General features: G+C 39.4%; 1 protein-coding gene across 18 annotated transcripts in view; it reads left to right on the top strand.

Moving 5' to 3' along the window:
* Window positions 1-27,311, top strand: part of l(1)G0196 (inositol hexakisphosphate and diphosphoinositol-pentakisphosphate kinase) — a 1,071,245-nt gene that overhangs the window by 647,802 nt on the left and 396,132 nt on the right. For all 18 annotated transcript variants that reach the window (XM_070103279.1, XM_070103273.1, XM_070103280.1 and 15 more), the window contains one exon: window positions 26,296-26,381. In XM_070103279.1, the coding sequence (XP_069959380.1) occupies window positions 26,296-26,381 (86 nt within the window). The remainder of the gene's footprint in view (window positions 1-26,295; window positions 26,382-27,311) is intronic.

Genomic DNA, 27,311 nt, shown 5'->3' with positions numbered 1-27,311 from the left:
CAAAGTGGCTTGAAGTGCAAACCTTTTTTGATGAAAATCACCCTGACACAGCTACTGCAATCCGTGTTGGCAACCTGTACAATGACAATGTTGTGAACCACTTTAGAAAAGTCATAAAGGAACGAGAGGTACAGGCCTGTTTGGACAGATTTTTTGTGCGACAAAAGTCCAGTGACTCTCAAGCTGGTCCTAGTGGCATTAAAAGAAGAAGGGAAGTAACCCAGGAAAAGGACTTACTACCTCAAGTCCTAATGGAAGGGGATTCCCCTTCTAAATATTAACAACTTCGACACTTTCCCCTCCTCCCATCCCATCAATCATCACCAGATCTTCATTAAAGGTAAGTGTCATGTAATCTATTGTTAGTAGAGTACTACTAACTGTGCATGTCGTCTTCAGTTTGTGTGCATTAAACTTAATATTTCGTGTGGTAAAACTTTTGTTTTCATAGTACTTTTGGGTATCTTGCACGGATTAATTTGATTTCTATTATTTCTTATGGGGAAAATTAATTAGCCTTCCGATAATTTTGGCATACAGTGGACCCCCGCATAACGATTACCTCCGAATGTGACCAATTATGTAAGTGTATTTATGTAAGTGCGTTTGTACGTGTATGTTTGGGGGTCTGAAATGGACTAATCTACTTCACAATATTTCTTATGGGAACAAATTCGGTCTGTACTGGCACCTGAACATACTTCTGGAGTGAAAAAATATCGTTAACCGGGGGTCCACTGTACGATGAGCTCTCAGGAATGGATTAATATCGTATACTGGGGGTCCACTGTATTTATATATTTTGTTCACTTTATAGAATAGTTTTAATAGTTATATGGGTGGTTTCTTGTGCCAGTTTGATAGAATAAAGGCATACTAGTGAGCTAAGGAAGCATTTGGTCGAATTGAGCAGTGGAATTGGTTTAAAATAGGACAGAGTGGGTGGTGGAGGTTTTGTGTGCGAGGGGCTTGGACTTCCAGCAGGCATGCGTGAGCGTGTTTGATAGGAGTGAATGGAGACAAATGGTTTTTAATACTTGACGTGCTGTTGGAGTGTGAGCAAAGTAACATTTATGAAGGGATTCAGGGAAACCGGCAGGCCGGACTTGAGTCCTGGAGATGGGAAGTACAGTGCCTGCACTCTGAAGGAGGGGTGTTAATGTTGCAGTTTAAAAACTGTAGTGTAAAGCACCCTTCTGGCAAGACAGTGATGGAGTGAATGATGGTGAAAGTTTTTCTTTTTTGGGCCACCCTGCCTTGGTGGGAATCGGCCAGTGTGATAATAAAAAAAAAAATAATAATAGAGTGGGTGAAATCGCTGATGCACAAATTGAGCCAAGGCTGGTAGTGTTGCATCTGCACAATTCCATAAGTTTTTCATCAAATTTTGTATTTTTGGTCTCATTACCTTTAGTTAAAGAATCTCCACTATTTCAAAGGATTTTTTTTTTTTAAATATGGGTACCGGGAGCACTTTTAATTTGGGGGGTCTGGACTGTGAAAGGGTTAATGCTGATGAAACAAATCTTTGTTGGAAGACAATGCCAGTGCACTGGGATTCAAGGTAGCAAAGGATCACTTCAGGCTTGCTCCTTTGTGGTAATGCATCTGGTAATTTTGTGTGTAAGCCCATGATTATTTACTGCTCCAAGTCTTTCTGCGCTTTGAAAGATACATATAAAAATTGCCTTACCAGTTATTTACAGGTCAAACCAGTCAGCATGAATGACATAGGAATTATTTAAGGACTGGTCACTTTATTCCCGAAGTCGTGTTTTACTTGCACAGCAAGAACCTTGCATTCAAGGTTCTCTTCACTCTTGATAATGCCCATACTCATCCATGAGTTTCAGTGGATGCACATCTGCGTGCAAAAGTTGTTCTTTAATACAGGCACTGTATTGTGGAATTATTAAGACATTTAAGTGTAGCTACACACAAAAAAATGATGTAGAAACTTGCTGCAGCAATGGCTGCTGACTTCTAACTTGCAGTGCCAGACTTTTTGATGTAAATTTAACATTGCAGATACCATTGCTATATCAAAAGTTCATGTAATGAAGTACCCCATTCAACATTAACCCTTTCAGGGTTTCGGCCGTACTTGTACGGCTTACGCCCCAGGGTTTTTGACGTTCTAGTATGCCTAAATTCTAGTGCCCTCAGATCTAGCGAGAGAAAGCTGGTAGGCCTACATATGAAAGAATGGGTCTATGTGGTCAGTGTGCACAGTATAAAAAAAATCCTGCAGCACACAGTGTGTAATGAGAAAAAAAAACTGCATTTTCGTATGCACTGCATTTTCGTATGGTATTTATGGGTGTATTCTAGTTTTCCTGGTCTCATTTTATAGAATGGAAGACATACTACAGAAATTGAGATGATTTTGACTGGTTTTACAATGAAAAGTACCTTGAAATTGATCTCAAAGTAGCAGAAATGTTCGATTTTTATCAAAGTTCAAAGTAAACAAATCATGCTATGCGTCCAATACACGTCAACTGGTGAGTCTAATATTCTTTCACAAGTGCGCTGATATTATTTATACCATTTCTACACTAATGCAGTAGTCTGCATAACAGTAAATCATCTATATTTTGTAAGAATAAAAAATTCAAAGTGGAAAGCCAAAGAAATATAAGAGGGGCCTGGGGATGTGACTAACGAACAGAGAACTTGTTATTTTAGTGCCAGGAATGCCTTTCTTGTTTATTCTGGACCCTATTCGGAAATTGGCATCTTTTGAATTTTGTGTGAAATTGGCAAAATTGCTAAATTCTGACCACTTTATTGGATAGTTGAAATTGGTAAATGGGTGGTTTCTTGTACTCCTTTGATAGAAAAAATGGAGTTCTAGTGAAATAGTTATGATTTTTGTCGACTAGTTCACTGGAACTGACCAAAAATAGAGCTCAAAGTGGGCAAAATCGCCGATGTGTAAGCATCGTTGAGACCGCTAACTTCGCGAGAGCATAATTTCGTAAGTTTTCAATCAAATTTCACACTTTTGGTATCATTATGATCGGGAAAAGATTCTCTATCTTTTCATAAGAATTTTTTTTTTTTTTTTTTTTTTTTTTTTTTTTTTTTTTTTTTTTTTTTTTTTTTGTTTTTTTTTTTTTTTTTGGTTATTTTTTTTTTGAAATTTGAGCGACTCTGAGAACAAGTCTCGGAGAGGGCCTGGCGACCCTGAAAGGGTTAAATGTAGGCTTGGGAAAGTTATGGCCTGGAAAATGTGAATGAACTGTTAGAAGATGATTAAGAAAGAAGTCCAGAGGAAATGTTGGCAGAGCTCAGTAACCAGATGTAAGGGAGACAGATAACAGATGAAGAGGACAAAAAACTGTTAACACTGCAATGGTTATATGAGCAGTCCCATATTATTGGTAAAGCTCCAGACTTTTTCACTGAAGAGGACCCTGACGATTCTAGAAGCACTGTTCTGAAACAGGGTCTGTAGCAGCTGATGATGCCTTACCATCGGCTGTATAAAATATTGCAGGATAAGAGAGACCAGAGACACATTATAGAATTCCTTAGTACTGTAATACAATCAGCATCAGTGTAAAAACCTCAACCATCCACCAATCAATAATCCACAACCTTCCACGTTAGTCCAGTAGGGCTACACCACCCCTCTTCACTCCTTTTGAAATCATTGACATACGCCAGCAACCAGGATTTATGGTAAGAAATGTTATTTATGTAACTTTTGTAACTATAAATATTGTATTAACCCTTTGAATGTCGAGACCTCTGCTCACGAACTTGCTCGTAGTGTTGAAGAATTTAAAAAAAAAAAAATCTTATGAAATGATAGAGAATGCTTTTCTTAAGGTAATGAAACCAGAAGTTCGAAATTTGATGGAAAACTTATGGAATTATGTTCTTGTAAATTTAGTGGTCTCAGCAATATTTACGCATTGGTGATTTCGTCCACTTTGAGCCCTATTTTGGGCCAATTGCTTTTTTCCACGTGACCAAACTCATAGCTATTTTGCTTGAACTCCTTTTATTCTATCAATTGAGTACAAGAAACTGCCCATTTACCTATAACAACTACAAAAAAGTGATCAGATATTACTAATTTGGCCAGTCTCATACAAAATTCAAGAAAGGCCAATTTCAAAATAGGGGTCAGAAGAAACAATGCAGACCTTCCTGGCACTAAAATAACATTTTCTCTGTTCATTAGTCATGTCTCCAGGGCCATATTATATTACACTTGCTTTTCATTTTGAATTTTTATTCTCACCAAAAATAGATGATTACTGTTAGTCAGACTATTGCATAATTGAAATTGTATAAATCCTATCAGTGCATTCATGAATGCATATTACACCCATCATTTGATGTGTATTGGACGCGTGACGTGATTTGTTTACTCTTGAACATCGTCAAAAATCCAACATTTCCACTACTTTGAGCTTAATTTAAAGCTACTATTAGTCAGTAAACCATTTAAAATTGCCTCTGTTTTTGTAATATATCTTCCATTCTATCAATTGAGATCAAGAAAACAAGAATACAACCATAAATACCAAATACAAAAATACACTGCAAAGTTGCTGTTTTAGACCAAAAACATGATTGCCATTTTTTCTCTCATGCACTGCTTGCTGCAGGACTTTTTTATACTGCACACCCTGACCATGCAGACCCATTCTCTCATATATAGGCCTATCAGCTTTCTCCAGCAAGATTTGAAGCCGCTAGAATTTTGGCATTGTATTATGGGACCGACACTGGCTTCAGAGCTGTTAAAAAAAAATTTGGTTGGCTTTCTTGGGTGTAAGGACTGTAACCCTATTTTCCCATGTGTTCTCGATTTCATTTCACACTACAGTATTTTTTTTATTACACGCCATTTTCAGGAATTTAACTACCATGTGAACCAACTGCCAACTGTTTATAAATTTTGGAAAACATTAGTTAGATAACAAAAATCCTGGCTGATGGGCATAAACATGACTTGTTGAGTAAGAACAGTAAGATTAGTCTGTCTGAAATACACCACATACTAGTGGCTTTTGTGCCTAACAGTATTTTATTACATGTAAACTACATTACTTGTACACTGTAGAAATGAAATAACTAGTATTGACATTTGTATCTGAAGAAACAGGGAGATACTACTTAACCCTTTGAGGGTCAGTCACATACATGTATACATCATAACAGCAGGGGTCGATCATGTGCTTATACAAGTAAACTCTAGAGCCTTCAAATCTGGTGGAAGAAAGCTGGTAGGCCTACATATGAAAGAATGGGTCTGCATGGTCAGTGTGCACAGTATAAAAAAAATCCTGAAGCACGCAGTGCATAATGAGAAAAAAAAAACAAGTTTTTGGCTTAAAACAGCGATTTTGCAGTGTATTTTCATATGGTATTTATGGTTATATTCTCGTTTTCTTGGTCTCATTTGATAGAATGGAAGATATATTACAGAAATAAAGATGATTTTGATAGGTTTCACGATGAAAAGCACCTTTAAATTGAACTCAAATTATCGAAAATGTTCGATTTTTACTGATGTTCAAGAGTAAACAAATCACGCCACGTGTCCAATACATGTCAACTGGTGAGTCTGATATCCTTTCACAAGTGAGCTGATATTATTTATACCGTTTTTACAATGATGCATTATTCGACATAACAGTAAGTCTTCTATTTTTTGTGAGAATAAAAATTCAAAATGAAAATCAAAAGTAATATAAGAGGGGCCTGGAGACGTGACTAATGAACAGAGAAAATGTTATTTTAATCCTAGGAATGTCTGTCTTGTTTATTCTGTACCCTATTTTGAAATTTGTGTGAAATTGGCCAAATTGCCAATTTCTGACCACTTTCTTGGCTAGTTAAATTGGTAACTGAGCGGTTTCTTGTACACAGTCGATAGAACAAATGGAGTTCTAGCGAAATAGCTGTGATTTTGGTCAACCGGAACATTGGAATTGGCCGAAAATAGGGCTCAAAGTGGCCGAAATCACGGATGCGTTAACATCGCCGAGTCTGCTAACTTTGCGAGAGCATAATTCCATAAGTTTTCCATCAAATTTCATACTTTTGGTGTCATTACAATTGGAAAAAGATTTTCTGTCATTTCATAAGAAAAAAAATTTTTTTTTGGGGGGTGGGGAGGATTTTTCAACCCTGAGAACGAGTTCAGGATCGGGGGTCTCGACTCTCAAAGGGTTAATAAAAGCCATATAGCATGTACTAATAGGATATTCAATTCTCTTGCATTCATTGTAACTCCTAGATTTTTAGTTACAATTTTTGTCTGACTTTTTTGGGTTATCCTAGGTTCTCTACACATATGCAGCTATGTATGATAATTCTATGTAACTGTATTTGTGTGTACCTGTTAAGTTAGTCTGCATATTGAGGGGCTTTTGGCATGTATACCTAAATGTAATTCATCTTTGTACAAACATTGTATCATGCTGAAATGAAGTCTCTTATCTTATTCATCAAGCAGACAGAAAATCTACAGGGAGAACTACCCAAATTTTGCTCAGTAATTTTTTTTTTTAGGTTTGTGATGTTTAATAGTATTTTGGTTTCACTTTTGCTCTTGCGGTGACACAGAATTGTTATGTGATGTTATGTGTTACAAGAGAGTTTAGTACTATACTACATACATAATACTTATACTGTCCCATGCCCATGCCTGTAAAATTTTATAAATAATGATTTTAATTTAGATTTGAGTATTTTTGTTTGTATATAAGAATTTGTTGAATTGGCTTTCTTTATATTACATTTTCTTTAACTTTGGTTTGATTTGTTTGGTTTATTTTTGCTTTATGTTCATTTCTTTAAGAAGCCATTGGACAAGAGAATGTAGTCGTATTATTCTCCATATTTTGTTGTCACTTTTTTGTTGTTTGGTCAGTTTTAAATATTTTTTTAACCTCTCCTTATATCTTATATCTTTTACTCTTTTCAGCAGTGTTTGTTTATGTATGACTTGGATGAAGACAGCTGTTTCAGCCTTTTCTTATTTCCCATATTTTCCACTATTCCTGTGTCTTACTAGACAATCTTTAATGTTGAAATTATCTAGATATTTTATAATCTCACTAATTTGATGTGCTAACTCATATTCTCTGTCTTATCTTGATGCTATCTCTCTCATTTCAGCTAAAAAATGGTAACTTTTTCCACTGCCACGGTTTCTTTCAACAACTTCAGGTTATTTCTAGTCATCCCTTAATCTCAGTACTTGTAGACTTTTTCTTCTACCTCAGTAGTTTCCTGTGTTTCTTATTTTGTTCATTTACAGTTGCATAGCTCGCTTCTATCTTGGATTTGCCAGAGTCTGCTTTGCCTTGCTGCGTTATTATAGTTTAGCTTTCACACAAATAACCCACACATAGGAGAATGAACTTATGACGACGTTTTGGTCGGGTGACTAATTAAGGTTCCAAGTCAGACCAAAACATCATTGTAAGTTTTTTTTCTCCAGTGTGCGGGTTATTTGTGTATTGTGCCGTGCCCTTTTATTCGTTAAAGTCTAGCTTATCTGTTCGTGACTTTCCAAATTTTGTTTTATAACATTGAGTTCTATTTGTATACCTGGAGTATACCTGGAAAGGGTTTTGGGGGTCACCGCCCCCGTGGCCCGGTCTGAGACCAGGCCTCAGTGCTCACTTTCTGTGAAGGATTCAGTGAGCCAGTGTCTGTTGCCTTCCCTTATCAGTTGCTCCTCACCAGGTGGTTCTGAATAAAGCTTGGTACCTGCACCATCGATCCGTAAAGGAATTACAAGAGATTTTAAACAGTTGACTAACGTGGCAAAAATTTATCTTAAGAGCCTTCTGGTGTTTCAGAATTTATGCAGATGAGAGATTAATACTGTAGATCTTAACAGGTCCATATTACCAGGCTTATAATTCCTAGCTGCATTACAGGTTTATCGTCTATACTTTAGTCACCCGAAGCCCAGATCTTGTGCTATGTAGTTCCATGTGTATACATAACTTGATAAGTAAGACACATGTGCATCAGGTATCTAACTGTTGCACATGTGTCTTACTTATCAACCTGACGATATTGTATACAGTAGACCGTCATTTAGCACGAGTTTGTTTGGCACGATTTGGGTATAGCACGATTGAAGAATTGCGGCACAGTTTTATGTAACACGTCATAAAATGAATTTAACACGGTTCAGCTTGAGGGAATGAAAAAAAACTTCCCTTTTTCTCAAGCGGCCACCTTGTTGTGGATCAGCAGGGGAGACCTCCTGTCGTCCCCAGACCCCCCCCCCTCACCCCCGACATCGCCCCATCATCCCGGCATTTGCTACAAGCTTGTGATTGTGAATTGTGTTTTGATCTTTTAATTGCTATATCTTGTATCTGCCAAGCAGTCATCACACCCAGTAGGCATACCAGTGTTGCTCAAAGTGGCAAGAAAAGGTGTAAGCATTTAAGTCCTAGAATTAACGAAGGAAACAAAGATATTAGACAAGACATAACCTGTGGCCATAATGAAGTGTTACTTTGTACACAAAAAAAGAGAAGCATAAGTTTGTGTGACTGACTCACTCACTGAATGACTTGACTGACTTACTGAATGACTTGACTGACTTACTGAATGACTTGACTGACTTACTGAATGACTTTACTGGCTTATTGAATTACTTATGAATGACTTGACTGACCTACTGAATGACTTGACTGACTTACTGAATGACTTGGCTGACTTACTGAATGACTTGACTGACTTACTGAATGACTTGACTGACTTACTGATGACTTGACTGACTTACTGAATGACTTGACTGACTTACTGAATGACTTGACTGACTTACTGAATGACTTGACTGACTTACTGAATGACTTGACTGACTTACTGAATGACTTGACTGACTTACTGAATAACTTGACTGACTGTATGATTTAAAGTTAGACACTCCAGTACAACCATCAACTTCATTACCAGAACCTCTACTATCCAGCTCAGCCCAGCAGGGCCACAGCATTGCTCTCCATAATCATCCACAAACACTAGCACCCACAATTTAAGGTAAGAAATATTATTATTTCTGTTACATTTGTCGTCTTAAGCAGTAAAAACAAAATAATACATCACAACAATGAACTACAATTACATATTCACTTTTATTTTTGTAAGATGTGGAGGCCTAAAAAAACGTTTGGCTTTTTTGGGGCTGTCAGGAACGTAACTATTTTTCCCATAAGTTCTTCAGTTCATCTAACAGTTTTACCTAACATGGCGTTTTCAGGAACGTAATTACTGTGTTAAATGATGGTCTGCTGTACCATTATTGTTTACTTCACTTATTGCATAGGGCTGCCACCAACCCTCATTAGTATATTTCAGTATTCATGTATATACAGCCTCTCCTCACTTAGTGACATAAAGTCAAACCTCAGTTTTCGTATGCCCTAGTTTGTATGTAAAACTATAGTTATTCTCCATAAAATGTGTTTTTTGTTATATTTTTGGGTGTCTGGAATGGATTAATTGGATTTACATTGTTTCTTATGGGAAATACAGTGGTACCTTGACTTACGAGTGCCCCAACTTACAAGTTTTCCGAGTTACGAGCTGTCACTCGGTTGATGTTTTGCTTTGAGTTGCAACCCAAAATCCGACTTATGAGCGAAAAAATATTTACTGAAAATGACATTTGGCAAGAACCCCAGCCTAAATGGCACAATGAAAGGTGGTTTTGGGACTTGGTACTTATAAAACAATGCTAGTGCGATGTTCTCACTGGAGGTAATCGTGTAATTGTCTTTAATTATTCTTCAAAAAAATAAAGAAAATGCCCAGTCAACTATTTCAACTACCCAATAAAGTGATCCAAAATTGGTAATATGGCCAGTTTCACACAAAGTTCAAAATATTCCAATTTCAAAATAAGGCCCAGAATAAACAATGCAGGCATTCCTGGCACTAAAATAACATTTCCTCTGTTTTTAGTTATCTTTCCAGGCTTTACAAATGAATTCCACTTTGATTTTTTATTCACATAATGTATTTTTATTCACACCAAAAAATAGAAGATTTACTCTTATGCATTATTGTAATAACTGTATAAATAATATCAGCACATTTGTGAATGAATATTTGACCCACCAGCTAACGTGTATTGGACACGTGATGTCTTTTGTTTACTCTTGAAAATCGGCAAAAATCGAACATTTCTGCTACTTTGAGCTTGGTTTCATGCCATTTTCAGTACTAAGGCTAAAGTGTCATTTGAAAACAGGTGAATTTGTAAATGAAGTGATAAGCCTATAGAGGCAGGTGCCAGAAGTCGCCAGAAACTTACCACAGGTCAGCTGTTTTTAATAATCTTCCTGGCCTGCTAGTGTACTCGCATATAATCTAGTGATACCAGTGAATAGCAGAATACAGTGTTGTAGTAGCAACTAACCAGTATTATAATGGTACTTAGTGAAGTGGAGTGACTTTCATTAGTTTCTTTTTCTTGAAATACCAGACGTTACTGTGAATTTCATATAACCTGTAGTTACCAGCGGTCGCAATATACACAACGAGAAGCAATTATTACTACAGAAAAAGCGCCCTTCCTCCAAAATTTGCACCAGTCAACTATAGTGATAATATAGCATTTATTGTGGTGGAGACGGAAAAAAAAAATAATAGAGAAGCTAGATACAGCGATTGATAAACAAAGGTGGAGGCTCGACCGTTCGTCATTGTAGGAGTGCCAGCAGTCACCGGCTCTTCAACACGCAAGTTATACTTTTGTATCAATCAAATCACATATTACTCGGGTAGATAATTTCCAGTAGATCCTTCATGTGTTAGCTCAAATCACCGACCAGTATGGTTTAAATAAGTGACCCACTGATCAGATCAGATAGACTGGTCCGAACCCTGTACTGGTTTCAAACGGTTTCGTTGTGCACCACCTAGCAGGTTATTAATAGAATATTCAAGAGGTTGCTAGTAGAATTGCAGTAAATCAACCATTCAAATCATTATGAAGCTGTGTGTAGTCTGTGGTCAGTCAAACAAACGGGCTTCCACATGCATAAATTGTCATTTCTGTGGAAATTGGTGTCACGCCCCTTGTGCAGATATCCAAGAACTAGCTACAAGCAGTATTAAAACAGGGAAGTGTTTTTGGGTATGCCCAAATGAGATAAATCTGTGGACTAAAATCACAAGGGTATTAAAAGAGGTCAACATCAAAGCTGCTTTCATAGAAAACCTGGAAGCTTTCTACAACAGATGGGAACATAAAAAGTCTGGGCTGAATGGTACTGCCCTTGATACTGGCCATGTAGTCAGAAACTATAAGGCTGGAGATGATGTCCTGGTAGTCAGTAAATGGGGGGCTGATAGTGCTGTCCTGGGAGACAGTAATGGGGAAGCTGGAGGTGCTGTCCTGGGAGACAGTAATGGTGAAGATGGAGGTGCTGTCCTGGGAGACAGTAATGGTGAAGCTGGAGATGCTGTCCTGGGAGACAGTAATGGGGAAGCTGGAGATGCTGTCCTGGGAGACAGTAATGGTGAAGCTGGAGATTTTGTCCAGGTAGTCGGGAATTATACGCAGGAAGGAATACATATGAATGACCGCATAGGGGACAGGAGCCATAGTAGGGAAACAAGTGTAGTCAAAGATAAGATAAAACCAATATTGCAAACTAGAAATACCGCAGGAAATAGCAAACAAGAGGACTCCACTAGCAATAGTGAGGATATATTACCAAAAACAAATGGTGGGAGCTCCATTGTTGGTGCTAGGGAGGATAGAAGTAAGACAGGGAAACATGCACCAACAGGGAATACAGTCACAGAAACCCAAGGCAAACGGAAACCAAGCCTGTGCACATACTATGCACTCGGTATCTGCTGGCATGGGAAATCTGGAAAAACAGATGGGACGTGCAACTATGACCACCCTAGGAAATGCCATGCCCATATGACAACAGGAAAATGCAAACTCCCTTCCTGTAAGCTTTTTCACCCTGAACTGTGTACCTCTTCAGTACAGGAAAGACTGTGCTATAACTTAAATTGCCAGGCATACCATCTAAAGGGGACAAAAAGATACAAAACATCCAGGCCATGGGAAAACCTGGGTAGCCACAACCACTCAAGAGGGAGAGGTTTTTTAGTGCCAGGAAGGAAAAAAAACTGGCAGGAAATGGCAGAAATCGTACACCAAATCCAGTCATTCCTGGAGTGGAACCACAGTCGATGGCCTCCACTCCAAACCAACAGATACAGATACTAATGCCGGAAAAAAAATCCCCCCCCAGTACCAACAATACCACCAGTCCGATAACATTCTTCTTTGCAAATATACAGGGTCTAAAGCCAGCAACAAACAACAAAATACCTTTCATCCGTGGACTGCTTGCAGAGGCAAAGGCAATGTTCGCGGCTTTCACTGAGACCCACATAAAGGATCACTTGGACAACGAAATATGGATCCCAGGTTACAACCTATACAGATGTGACAGAGTGAACAGGCAAAAGGGGGGGGTTGGCCTGTACATTGCAGAGTCACTTGTTTGCACAGAACTGCTAAATGCCTCAAATGATGTAGTGGAAGTTTTAGCAGTAAAGGTCGAGAACCAAAACCTAGTCATTGTGATAGTCTACAAGCCTCCGGATGCAACATCCCAGCAATTCCAGGAACAGCTGTTAAAAATTGACCACTGTCTGGAAAACCTTCCAGCTCCTGCACCCAACATCTTGCTCCTGGGGGATTTCAACTTAAGGCACCTAAAATGGAGGAATATAGCAAATAATACTGTTGCAGTAATAACACCAGGAGGCAGCTCTGATGAAAACTCACACTCACGCGAGCTTTTAAATCTCTGCACAAAATTCAATTTAAACCAGCAAATAATAGAGCCTACTAGACTGGAGAATACACTAGACCTCATCTTCACTAACAATGATGATCTGATAAGAAATATCACCATATCAAAAACAATATACTCAGATCACAACATAATTGAGGTTCAGTCATGTATGTGCGGAGCCCCAGACCGACATAATGAGATTAGTCACGAGGGAGCATTCACCAAATTCAACTTCAATAACAAAAACATAAAGTGGGACCAAGTAAACCAAGTCCTAACCGATATAAGCTGGGAAGATATACTAAGCAACACAGACCCCAACTTATGCCTAGAACAGATTAACTCGGTAGCACTCGATGTATGCACAAGGCTTATTCCTCTAAGAAAAAGGAGGAGTAGATGTAAAACAGAAAGAGACAGGCGCTCCCTTTACAGGCGACGGAAAAGAATAACAGAGCGGCTAAAAGAGGTCAATATATCTGAAATGCGTAGGGAGACACTGGTCAGAGAAATAGCAAGCATCGAACTTAAGCTAAAAGAATCCTTTAGGAGTCAGGAATCGCGGGAAGAACTAAAAGCCATAAATGAAATCGAAAGAAACCCAAAGTATTTCTTCTCCTATGCCAAATCAAAATCGAGAACAACGTCCAGTATTGGGCCCCTACTTAAACAAGATGGGTCCTACACAGATGACAACAAGGAAATGAGTGAGCTACTCAAGTCCCAATATGACTCAGTTTTTAGCAAGCCGCTAACCAGACTGAGAGTCGAAGATCAAAATGAATTTTTTATGAGAGAGCCACAAAATTTGATTAACACAAGCCTATCCGGAAGAGAGAGGTGAAGGTTTATAAACTAAAAGAGGAGGCAGTTAGGGTAAGATATAAACAGCTATTGGAGGATAGATGGGCTAATGAGAGCATAGGCAATGGGGTCGAAGAGGTATGGGGTAGGTTTAAAAATGTAGTGTTAGAGTGTTCAGCAGAAGTTTGTGGTTACAGGAAAGTGGGTGCAGGAGGGAAGAGGAGCGATTGGTGGAATGATGATGTAAAGAGAGTAGTAAGGGAGAAAAAGTTAGCATATGAGAAGTTTTTACAAAGTAGAAGTGATGCAAGGAGGGAAGAGTATATGGAGAAAAAGAGAGAAGTTAAGAGAGTGGTGAAGCAATGTAAAAAGAGAGCAAATGAGAGAGTGGGTGAGATGTTATCAACAAATTTTGTTGAAAATAAGAAAAAGTTTTGGAGTGAGATTAACAAGTTAAGAAAGCCTAGAGAACAAATGGATTTGTCAGTTAAAAATAGGAGAGGAGAGTTATTAAATGGAGAGTTAGAGGTATTGGGAAGATGGAAGGAATATTTTGAGGAATTGTTAAATGTTGATGAAGATAGGGAAGCTGTGATTTCGTGTATAGGGCAAGGAGGAATAACATCTTGTAGGAGTGAGGAAGAGCCAGTTGTGAGTGTGGGGGAAGTTCGTGAGGCAGTAGGTAAAATGAAAGGGGGTAAGGCAGCCGGGATTGATGGGATAAAGATAGAAATGTTAAAAGCAGGTGGGGATATAGTTTTGGAGTGGTTGGTGCAATTATTTAATAAATGTATGGAAGAGGGTAAGGTACCTAGGGATTGGCAGAGAGCATGCATAGTTCCTTTGTATAAAGGCAAAGGGGATAAAAGAGAGTGCAAAAATTATAGGGGGATAAGTCTGTTGAGTGTACCTGGTAAAGTGTATGGTAGAGTTATAATTGAAAGAATTAAGAGTAAGACGGAGAATAGGATAGCAGATGAACAAGGAGGCTTTAGGAAAGGTAGGGGGTGTGTGGACCAGGTGTTTACAGTGAAACATATAAGTGAACAGTATTTAGATAAGGCTAAAGAGGTCTTTGTGGCATTTATGGATTTGGAAAAGGCGTATGACAGGGTGGATAGGGGGGCAATGTGGCAGATGTTGCAAGTGTATGGTGTAGGAGGTAGGTTACTGAAAGCAGTGAAGAGTTTTTACGAGGATAGTGAGGCTCAAGTTAGAGTATGTAGGAAAGAGGGAAATTTTTTCCCAGTAAAAGTAGGCCTTAGACAAGGATGTGTGATGTCACCGTGGTTGTTTAATATATTTATAGATGGGGTTGTAAGAGAAGTAAATGCGAGGGTCTTGGCAAGAGGCGTGGAGTTAAAAGATAAAGAATCACACACAAAGTGGGAGTTGTCACAGCTGCTCTTTGCTGATGACACTGTGCTCTTGGGAGATTCTGAAGAGAAGTTGCAGAGATTGGTGGATGAATTTGGTAGGGTGTGCAAAAGAAGAAAATTAAAGGTGAATACAGGAAAGAGTAAGGTTATGAGGATAACAAAAAGATTAGGTGATGAAAGATTGAATATCAGATTGGAGGGAGAGAGTATGGAGGAGGTGAACGTATTCAGATATTTGGGAGTGGACGTGTCAGCGGATGGGTCTATGAAAGATGAGGTGAATCATAGAATTGATGAGGGAAAAAGAGTGAGTGGTGCACTTAGGAGTCTGTGGAGACAAAGAACTTTGTCCTTGGAGGCAAAGAGGGGAATGTATGAGAGTATAGTTTTACCAACGCTCTTATATGGGTGTGAAGCGTGGGTGATGAATGTTGCAGCGAGGAGAAGGCTGGAGGCAGTGGAGATGTCATGTCTGAGGGCAATATGTGGTGTGAATATAATGCAGAGAATTCGTAGTTTGGAAGTTAGGAGGAGGTGCGGGATTACCAAAACTGTTGTCCAGAGGGCTGAGGAAGGGTTGTTGAGGTGGTTCGGACATGTAGAGAGAATGGAGCGAAACAGAATGACTTCAAGAGTGTATCAGTCTGTAGTGGAAGGAAGGCGGGGTAGGGGTCGGCCTAGGAAGGGTTGGAGGGAGGTTGTAAAGGAGGTTTTGTGTGCGAGGGGCTTGGACTTCCAGCAGGCATGCGTGAGCGTGTTTGATAGGAGTGAATGGAGACAAATGGTTTTTAATACTTGACGTGCTGTTGGAGTGTGAGCAAAGTAACATTTATGAAGGGATTCAGGGAAACCGGCAGGCCGGACTTGAGTCCTGGAGATGGGAAGTACAGTGCCTGCACTCTGAAGGAGGGGTGTTAATGTTGCAGTTTAAAAACGGTAGTGTAAAGCACCCTTCTGGCAAGACAGTGATGGAGTGAATGATGGTGAAAGTTTTTCTTTTTCGGGCCACCCTGCCTTGGTGGGAATCGGCCGGTGTGATAATAAAAAAAAAAAAAAAAATAAGCCTATCCGATGTTATCCTGACGCCAAATGACTTCGAACAGGCGATAAATGACATGCCCATGCACTCTGCCCCAGGGCCAGACTCATGGAACTCTGTGTTCATCAAGAACTGCAAGAAGCCCCTATCACGAGCCTTTTCCATCCTATGGAGAGGGAGCATGGACACGGGGGTCGTCCCACAGTTACTAAAAACAACAGACATAGCCCCACTCCACAAAGGGGGCAGTAAAGCAACAGCAAAGAACTACAGACCAATAGCACTAACATCCCATATCATAAAAATCTTTGAAAGGGTCCTAAGAAGCAAGATCACCACGCATCTAGAAACCCATCAGTTACACAACCCAGGGCAACATGGGTTTAGAACAGGTCGCTCCTGTCTGTCTCAACTATTGGACCACTACGACAAGGTCCTAAATGCACTAGAAGACAAAAAGAATGCAGATGTAATATATACAGACTTTGCAAAAGCCTTCGACAAGTGTGACCATGGCGTAATAGCGCACAAAATGCGTGCTAAAGGAATAACAGGAAAAGTCGGTCGATGGATCTATAATTTCCTCACTAACAGAACACAGAGAGTAGTCGTCAACAGAGTAAAGTCCGAGGCAGCTACGGTGAAAAGCTCTGTTCCACAAGGCACAGTACTCGCTCCCATCTTGTTCCTCATCCTTATATCCGACATAGACAAGGATGTCAGCCACAGCACCGTGTCTTCCTTTGCAGATGACACCCGAATCTGCATGACAGTGTCTTCCATTGCAAACACTGCAAAGCTCCAGGCAGACATCAACCAAATCTTTCAGTGGGCTGCAGAAAACAATATGAAGTTCAACGATGAGAAATTTCAATTACTCAGATATGGTAAACATGAGGAAATTAAATCTTCATCAGAGTACAAAACAAATTCTGGCCACAAAATAGAGCGAAACACCAACGTCAAAGACCTGGGAGTGATCATGTCGGAGGATCTCACCTTCAAGGACCATAACACTGTATCAATCGCATCTGCTAGAAAAATGACAGGATGGATAATGAGAACCTTCAAAACTAGGGAGGCCAAGCCCATGATGACACTCTTCAGGTCACTTGTTCTATCTAGGCTGGAATATTGCTGCACACTAACAGCACCTTTCAAGGCAGGTGAAATTGCCGACCTAGAAAATGTACAGAGAACTTTCACGGCGCGCATAACGGAGATAAAACACCTCAATTATTGGGAGCGCTTGAGGTTCCTAAACCTGTATTCCCTGGAACGCAGGAGGGAGAGATACATGATTATATACACCTGGAAAATCCTAGAGGGACTAGTACCGAACTTGCACACGAAAATCACCCACTACGAAAGCAAAAGACTTGGCAGACGATGCACCATCCCCCCAATGAAAAGCAGGGGTGTCACTAGCACGTTAAGAGACCATACAATAAGTGTCAGGGGCCCGAGACTGTTCAACTGCCTCCCAGCACACATAAGGGGGATTACCAACAGACCCCTGGCAGTCTTCAAGCTGGCACTGGACAAGCACCTAAAGTCAGTTCCGGATCAGCCGGGCTGTGGCTCGTATGTTGGTTTGCGTGCAGCCAGCAGCAACAGCCTGGCTGATCAGGCTCTGATCCACCAGGAGGCCTGGTCTCAGACCGGGCCGCGGGGGCGTTGACCCCCGGAACTCTCTCCAGGTAAACTCCAGGTAAACCTAATCAAAATCATCTCTATTTCAGTAATATATCTTCCATTCTATCAAATGAGACCAAGAAACCGCGAATATAACCGTAAAAAACATGCGAAAATACACAGCAAAGTTGCTGTTTCAATCCTGCAGCACATAATGCTGCAGGATTTGTTTTATATGGTGGACATTTACCACATAGAGACACTCTCTCATATCTAGGCCCAAATTTACTGCTCACAGCTTATCTGAGTGAGCAGAGCTCATGGCGTACAACTACTGCTTGGACTCTGACGTCAAAGCTGTACAACTACAGGACGGACCTTCAAAGGGTTAATGTCATTATATTCACAAATCAAATCTCATGACTTACAGGGGACACTGTACCTTCACTAAAATATGGAGTGACATGGATTTTATACAAGGAGAGAGACTTTACTAACAATAAGGCAAGAGTATTTACAGTTTCAGGTATGGGTCTATCATCCCAAGTTACGTAAGTTACTGAATAATTCAGCCATGAGCTGGGATCACTTCATAATTAGAGTGCAAGAATGACAACAATTTAGTTGGACTCAGAACGAGCATGATAGAGAGCAAAAATGTTCAAGCATTTCCTTTTATTGACTTTCTGTATGCTTTGAGTGGTCCCTGGACCTATGAAAATTGGTATGTAACCTCAACTCTTTTCTTGGCTAATCATAACTTGTGTATTTATACATGTCACACTGACCTTTTCACATGTACTGAAGGCACACACTACTCACCTCATGAAATTACAGTGTAACCTTGGTATGCGACCTTAATTCATTCCAGAAGGCTGTTTGAGTGCGCGCTATTTTGAGTATCAAACAAGTTCTTCCCAACCAGTTTTCTGTTTGGTTGGCTGCTATCGCTAATCTTCGTAGTCCCCATGGTGTCTTATACAAATAATACAAAAAAATACCAAAAAAATGCGAAGAAACACGAAATAGTTTACAGCGAAGTTTTGGCAGATTGTATTTGTTTGGTTGAGTGCTGAGCTTTGTTTGAGTAGGGATCTGGTCATATCCCAAAGTTCCACTGTACTTGTCAGTTAGTAGGTGCCCAGAATTGTGCCAACTAGATTGAATTAGCTCAAGTACTTTTTATCAAAGCTCTGGGATAACTAAGGAAATTGTTACTTTAAAAAAAAAAAAAAAAAACAATGATAAAAATTATATCAAGCATTGACAAGTTGCATTTCTTATTAAAGGTTAATGGAAGCCTCAACATAGGGTAATTTTAATGGTATGGTAATACGTTCAGTGTTCTTATCTTACATATTTTCTCCATGTGGGTTCACTTATGTATGTAATTAACTTGTGTGTATTACTCTCTCTTTTTTTATGGTGTGTGTGTGTGTGTTTACTCATCTATTTGTGGGTGGAGGGGTCAAGGTGCAGCTCCTGTGTGTGTGTGGATACAGAAGTATAGAGTACATACATAAATTTGAATGACTTGGAGGGCTTATAAATCTGTAGTGGAAGGAAAGCGGGGTAAGGGTCGACATAGGAAAGGTTGGAGGGAGGGGGGTAAAAGAGGTTTTGTGTGTGAAGGACTTCCAGCAAGTGTGCTGGATAGGAGCAAGTGAAGATGAATACTTTTTATGACTTGACTTGCTGTTGGAGTGTGAGCAAGGTAACATTTATGAAGGGATTCAGGGAAACCGGTTAGCCGGACTTGAGTCCTGGAGGTGGGAAGTACAGTGCTTGCACTGTGAAGGAGGGGTATTGATATGTTACAGTTTTTTTAACTGTGGTGTAGGCATGCTTTTGGCAAGACAGTGATGTAGTGAGTGATGATGAAAATGTTTCTTTTTTTTTAGGGGGGGGGGGTCACCTTGCCTCAGTGGGAAATGGCCGGTGTGTTAAAAATATATATAGTATATAAATTTGGTACCAGTTCCCTCTGAGTGAGTTAGGAAGCTGAGTGACTTAAAATGTGCTATGTAATTTGACTTTCCCACAGTTGACCTATCCTCCCCTCTCAGTCTTTCCCACATGCTCTCCTGTCACTCTTTCCTGCATCCTTGCTTCTCACTGTCCCACATCCTCCCCTCTCACTCTTTCTCACATTCTCCCCTCTCACAATTTCCTACATCCTTCCCTCTCACTCTTTCCCACATCCTCCCCTCTCACTTTTTCACACATCCTCCCCTCTCACTCTTTCCCACATCCTCCCCTCTCACTCTTTCACACATCCTCCCCTCTTACTTACACATCCTCCCCTCTCACTCTTTCCCACATCCCACCCCCTCTCTTTCCCATTTCCCTCCCCCCTCTCACTCTTTCCCACATCCCTCCCCCTTTCACTCTTTCCCACTTCCCTCCCCCGCTCACTCTTTCCCACATCCCTCCTCCTCTCACTCTTTCCCACATCCCTCCCCCTCTCACTCTTTCCTGCATCCCTCCCTCTTTCACACATCACTGCTCTCACTCTTTCCTACATCCCTCTCTCACTCTTTCACACATCCCTCTCTTATTCTTTCACACATCCCTCTCTTATTCTTTCACACATCCCCCTCTCATACTTTCCTACATCCCTTTTTCTGCTCACTTTCTTCCTGTCTTCTTCCCTCTCTGAGGCAGTTCACCTACTGGCAACACCTGCTCACTTACTGTATTGTAACTCTATTGTTTAATTAACATGTATATACATGTATTTGGAGTTGTTCAGACATTTAGAGAGGAAGGAACAAAATAGGATGACTTGGAGGGTATATAAATCTGTAGTGGAAGGAAGGCAGGGCACCCTAAGAAAGGATGAAGGGAGGGGGTAAAGGATGTTTTGTATGCAAAGGGCTTGGACATCTAACAGGCATGTGTGAGTGTGCTAAATAAGAGTGAGTGAAGGCAGGTGATTTTTGTCTCTTTATGTGCTGTTGGAGTGTGATCAAGGTAACATTTTTGAAGGAATTTTGGAAACTGGTTAGCCAGACTTGAATCCTGGAGGTAAGGGGAATTATAGTGCCTTCACTCTGAAAGAGGGCTGGGGATATTACAGTCAATTCAATTCAATTCAATTCAAACTTTATTCTCTTTAAGTATTACAATGCTGAGTTTACAGAATTTGGTTATTGTGTAGTTTACATGTAGTAAAATAATAATTACAGAGTGTACCACTAGAACACCTAGCATGGCTAGGCATTTCGGGCAGACTTATATTAAATCTTAGGTTTAAAATGTTACAAAATTATGAGATAAGTTGGTATTATGGCTAAGTGACTAAATACTAGTTGTGAGTTTAGCAATGTGAATGCTTTTGTTTTGGCACTATACATAGTTTCAGTATTGGAGTATCACAGGCCAACTTTTGACTAGTTAAGATTCATTATTTTGAGATTGAGATTGATATTTCTGTTTATGGTCAAATGGGTGAGTGAGTGTAAGTGTGAACCACCAGGTGGTATTCGTATTATTAGTTGACAGGGTGTATCAGGGAGATAAGATGTTTTCTGATGGTAGTTTTGAAGGTGATGAATGTGTCTGCAGTTTTGGAATTTTCAGGTAGGGTGTTCCAGATTTTAGGGCCTTTGACATACATTGAATTTTTGTAAAGGTTTAGTCGGACACTGGGAATGTCATAGAGATGTTTGTGTCTGGTGTTGTGCCTGTGGGTTCTGTCACAACTATCAAGAAAGCATTTTAGGTCAAGGTTAATATTGGAATTTAAGGTCCTGTAGATGTAGATTGCACAGTAGTAAGTGTGGATGTACTGAACAGGGAGTAAGTTTAGATCTATGAAGAGTGGGGGGGGGGGGGTGTTGCCAGGGATGGGATTTAGTGATTATTCTTACTGTGGCTTTTTGTTGGGTTATTATTGGCTTTAGGTGTGTTGCTGCAATTGAACCCCAAGCACAGATAGCATAGGTGAGGTATGGATATATAAGTGAATGGTATAGTGTGAGAAGGGCAGTTTGCGCCACGTAGTATCGTATCTTGGAGAAGATCCCAACCGTTTTGGATACTTTTTTGGTTATGTGTTGGATATGGGTGTTGAAGTTCAGGTTGTTGTCGAGGTATAGGCCTAGGAATTTGCCCTCATTATGCCTGGTAATTAGAGTGTTGTCGATCTTAATGTTAATTTGCGCATCTCCTGCTCTGCTACCAAACATAATGTAGTACGTTTTGTCAACGTTAAGCGTAAGTTTATTGGCTGTCATCCAAATCGATATTTTGATCAGCTCCTCATTAACAATGGTGTTGAGGGTTGCAAGATTAGGGTGAGAGATGACATAAGTCGTGTCGTCAGTCTGTAGGAGCATCCCAGCTGTAATGTGTGTGCCACTCTGGCCTCCACTTTGGTACTTTGCTTCAAGTTTTTTCTTTAATTCTTTTGTGCTTCTTTCCTTCTTTACCACAGGGCTGGCACTAGAAGCTTTCTTTGGGCCCATGGTGGCTTACTTAGCAGTTACAAGCACTAAAAACAATGGAATAATAAAAAACATATCACATGTACATGTGGAATCATCCTCACTGGCTTGTAAACACTACCTGTATGTGGACTTAGGCCGCGCGGACATGTTCGGGACGAATGTCCTTATCTGAGATTTTCAGCGTTAGCCGAGCTAATATTTTGATGCAAAAATGTATTGGTATCTGATTTTATCGCTGTCCGATGGCATCGTTAACTGAGGGTCCACTGTTAGTGTAAATTTGTTATCTGACATTTATCTGCATTTATAAGTGGAAAAAATGGCGATCTGCTTTCTGGCGATGTCTGCTTTGTGGAGGAACCCTGGAACCTTACCTGCCATACAAGTGGGGCCCTACTGTACTTACTATAAATTATGACATAGGTCACCCTTTCCTTACGAAACTGTTGTGTGAAAACGACGGAAAAAAACACCTGACATCATGAATAATGACTTGATTGAAAACCACTGAAAACTTGGGACACTGAAAGGAGGGTGTCATATATGCAGGGGCCTCCTATAGATGTAAATGTTATCCTCATTTTCTTTACATTTTAGCTGATGATGCGAATATGAAAAGTGTGTTACTGACTGCTGATGCAGGAAACACTTGATTTAGTTCACTATGGAGACCTGGAAATTAGTTGTGAAATGAACAAGAAAGAGTTGTTCATTAACCCTTTGAGGGTTTCGGCCGTACTAGTACGGCTTACGACCCAGGGTTTTTGACGTATTAGTACGCCTAAATTCTAGCGCCCTCAAATCTAGTGAGAGAAAGCTGGTAGGCCTACATATGAAAGAATGGGTCTATGTGGTCAGTGTGCACAGTATAAAAAAAATCCTGCAGCACACAGTGTGTAATGAGAAAAAAAAACTTTGACCGTGTTTTTGGAATAAAACAGCGACTTTGCACTGTATTTTTGTATGGTATTTATTGTTGTATTCTAGTTTTCTTGGTCTTATTTTATAGAATGTAAGACATATTACAGAAATTGAGATGATTTTGACTGGTTTTACAATGAAAAGTACCTTGAAATTGAGCGCAAAGTAGCAGAAATGTTCGATTTTTATCAAAGTTCAAAAGTAAACAAATCATGCCAAGCGCCCAATACACGTCAACTGGTGAGTCTAATATTCTTTCACAAGTGCGCTGATATTATTTATACCATTTCTACACTAAAGCAGTAGTCTGCATAACAGTAAATCTTCTATTTTTTGTAAGAATAAAAATTCAAAGTGGAAAGCCAAAGAAATATAAGAGGGGCCTGGGGATGTGACTAACGAACAGAGAATTTGTTATTTTAGTGCCAGGAATGTCTTTTTTGTTTATTCTGGACCTTATTCAGAAATTGGCATCTTTTGAAATTTGTGTGAAATTGGCAAAATTGCTAAATTCTGACCACTTTATTGGATAGTTGAAATTGGTAAATGGTTGGTTTCTTGTACTCATTCGATAGAAAAAACGGAGTTCTAGCGAAATAGTTATGATTTTTGTCGACTAGTACAGTGGAATTGGCCGAAAATAGGGCTCAAAGTGGGCAAAATCGCGGATGCGTAAACATCATCAAGACAGCTAACTTCGCGAGAGCATAATTCCGTAAGTTTCCCATCAAATTTCATACTTTTGGTGTCATTATGATCGGGAAGAGATTCTCTATCTTTTCATCAGAAAAAAATATTTTTTTTTTTTTTGGGGGGAAATTTGGCCAACCCTGAGAATGAGTCTCGGAGAGGGCCTGTCGACCCTCAAAGGGTTAAGCTGTATCTACATTTTCCTGAGACTACTACTGATGATGCAGAAGATATGACTGCAGTGTGTGTTGACTGTTGATGCAAGAAACTGCTGATTTACTCTCTTCTGTGGTTATCTGTGACATGATTACAATCTACAGGGTGCTGTTCTCAATAGTAACCCTCATGCAGACAGAAACTCAGAAGATTAATTGATCTGTATATTTTGACCCCCTGCTGAGGACCCCATGAGAGAGTTGAAATATGCAGATCAGTTAATCTTCAGAGTTTCTGTCTTCATGTGAGTTATTATTGAGATTTGACAAATGTTCATTACACTTTAGTTATTCACAGAATTCTGTATTGGTCAAGGAAGCAGTTTGGAAATATTCAAGTTATTTCTCTATTGTTGAATGTGGTTTATTCTAATACAGTGGACCCCCGGTTTACGATCAGCTCCCAGTGCGACCAATTATGTAAGTGCGTTTGTATGTGTATGTTTGGGGGTCTGAAATGGACTAATCTAATTCACAGTATTCCTTATGGGAACAAATTCGGTCAGTACTGGCACCTGAACATACTTCTGGAATGAAATAATATCATGAACCGGGGGTCCACTGTATACTACCCATATATGTAGTTAGTGTATGGGTCACTATATACAGCATATTTACAGTATAACTCATGAAATCATAATGACATGATGGCAAGCAAACCATACCACAAGCAGGGATAGAACCTGCGGTCAGAGACTCATAAAACTCTCTGACCACGGGTTCCATCCCCGCCCGTAGTATGGTTTATTTATAGTACATGTGTGTATAAGTATGTGTGTGTGTTTGCATGCGTATATCCATGCAGAGGAGAGAGAATGATTTTGGGAGATATTAATTGAGCATTTAAGGAGTTTTAAATCATGTAAGAAAATACAGCCTCTCCTCACATAATGATGGAGTTCTGTTCCTAAGACCATGTTGTTAAATGAATTCATCGCTAAATGAGGAGCATACTATAATGGTAGTGGGATTGTGTCATCCATCTTTGATATTGTTTTAATGTTACCTTTGCACCATTTATAACATTTCTGGTGTATTTTTAAATGTTTATACAGTAGTATATTGTACATTGAAATAAACAGAATAGAGGAAATCAGCTTTGATATACATTATTTAGGTATAAATACTGGTCAGAGATCCCATCGTAAGTTCGAGGCTTTGGTAAACAAGTATGTCGCTAAGTGAGGAGAGGCTGTAATTAGTTGTGAAGGACCTCAATGCTAAAATGAGAGTAACTGTTGTAGAGGGTGTAGTAGGTAAGTTTGGAGTGCCAGGGATAAATGTTCATGAGAGGTCTCTAATTCCTATGTGTAGATAGAGGTTTGGTAATTGGTAATATATATTTTAAGAAAAAGAAGATAAATAAGTGTACAAGATATGATTCAGGGTGTAATGAGATAAGTTTGTTAGACTTTGTATTAATAGACAAAAGGCTGATGGGTAGACTTTGGGATGTGCATGGATTAATTAAGAGAGGCAACAGATACGTATATCAGATCATTATTTGATGGTAGCTGCTGTGAGAGTAAGAGGTAGATAGGGTACAAGGAGAATGGTATCAGTGGTTAAGAGAGAAGTGAAAGCCATTAAATTAAAGGAGACATTAAGAGCACAATATAAGCAGTTAGTGGGAGAAAGATGGGCTAGAGAGAGTCCAGGTAGTGAGGAGGGAGTCAAAGATGTATGGAGTATATTTAAGAATGTAGCATTAGAGTGTGCAACAAAAGTTTGTAGGTATAGGAGGGTGGGCACCAAGGGAAGAAGAGTAAATGGTGGAATGATGAGGTAAAGAGGGTGGTAAGGGAGAAAAAGTTAGCATATGGTAGATTTTTTGTAATTTAAAAGTAATATATGAGGGACAGAGTATATAAAGAGCAAAAGAAAGGCTAAAAGACTGTTGAGGAAGTGTAAAAAGAGAGGTAATGAAAAAGTGGGAGAGGTTTTATCAACAAATTCTGCTGTAAATAAGTAATTTTGGTGTGAGATTAATAAGTTGAGAAAACCTGGGAACAAATGGATTTGATAGTTTAAGACTAAGAGGGAGGCTATTAAATGGGGGTAGTGGAGGTACTAGGAAGATGGAGGGAATATGTTGAGTTACTAAATGTTGATGAAGAAGGGAAGGTTGGGCAGGAGGTATAACATCTTGGAGTGAGGAAGATCCAGATGTGGGGGAAGTGTGTTAGGCAGCGGGTAGAATGAAAGGGGGTAAAGCAGCTGTGATAGATGGATCAAGGCACAAATGTTAGAAGCAGGTGGGGATAAATTTTTATATAGGAAGATTTAATGATGATTTTGTATAATAATTTATTTATTTATTTCTTCTTTTGGCAGGTATGGACACTTCTCAGGAATCAATCGGAAGGTGCAGTTAAAGTACCAACCACGAGGATGGAAAAGACGGTCCAGTAGTGAAGAAGGTACAGTATTTTCACTAATGAACATTTGATGAACCTGAAGATTTTAAGAGCCTGAGTTCCATGAACCACTAATAGGATTGGGAACCTGTCTTTATAACTCCAGTAATAGATTCTTTGAGTTCCTCTTTGCTCATTATTTCTTTGTTTACATTTTTTTAAGTTCAAGAACACTATAACTTCCTTGATGACTCTCAGTGCCAGCTCTGAACTCTTTCACTGTCCATCACATACAACAATATTATTGATGACAGGGTCTCTCATGGCCAGTGTCTTGTTGAGTTTAGCTCATTCAGTTGAGCTGAGAGCAGTAAATTTTGGCCTAGATGTGAGAGAATGGGTCTGTACAGTGAATGCACACAAAAAAAAATCCTGCCCCATGCAATGCATGATGGGAAAAGCAAAACTGACCTTATCTTTGGTTTAAAATAGCTATTTTGAGGTGTTTTCTAGGATGATTTTATGGTTTTGTTGGCTGTTTCTTAGTATCATTTGATAGAACAGAAGACATATACTTCTGAAATAGAGATGATTTTGGTTAGTTCCAGAACACAGAGTAGCTTGAAATTGGCCTCAAAGTAGCAGAAATGTTAGTTTTTTGTCAGTTTTCCTGAGGGAGGGTAATGGTCTCTCAGGAAAAGAAGCCATACTAGCAAACTAGCTAAGAATTTGGTTGAGTTGAGCAGTGGAATTGGCGCCTGCTTAATTCCATAAGTTTTCTATCAATCATAATTTTGGTGACATTACCTTCAGAAAAAAATTCTGTATCATTTCAGAAGAAGTTTTTTTACCTTCAGAAAAAAATTCTGTACCATTTCAGAAGAAGTTTTTTTACCTTCAGAAAAAAATTCTGTACCATTTCAGAAGAAGTTTTTTTATTTTTTTAATTTGGACACTGAACACTTTTAATTTTAGTGCTTTGGACAGTAAAAA

This window comes from Cherax quadricarinatus, chromosome 85 (assembly GCF_038502225.1).
Source record: "Cherax quadricarinatus isolate ZL_2023a chromosome 85, ASM3850222v1, whole genome shotgun sequence".
In the NCBI taxonomy this organism is placed as follows: Eukaryota; Metazoa; Arthropoda; class Malacostraca; order Decapoda; family Parastacidae; genus Cherax; species Cherax quadricarinatus.
The sequence above is the reverse complement of the archived record's forward strand: the minus strand, read 5'-3'. Positions and strand labels throughout refer to the sequence as shown.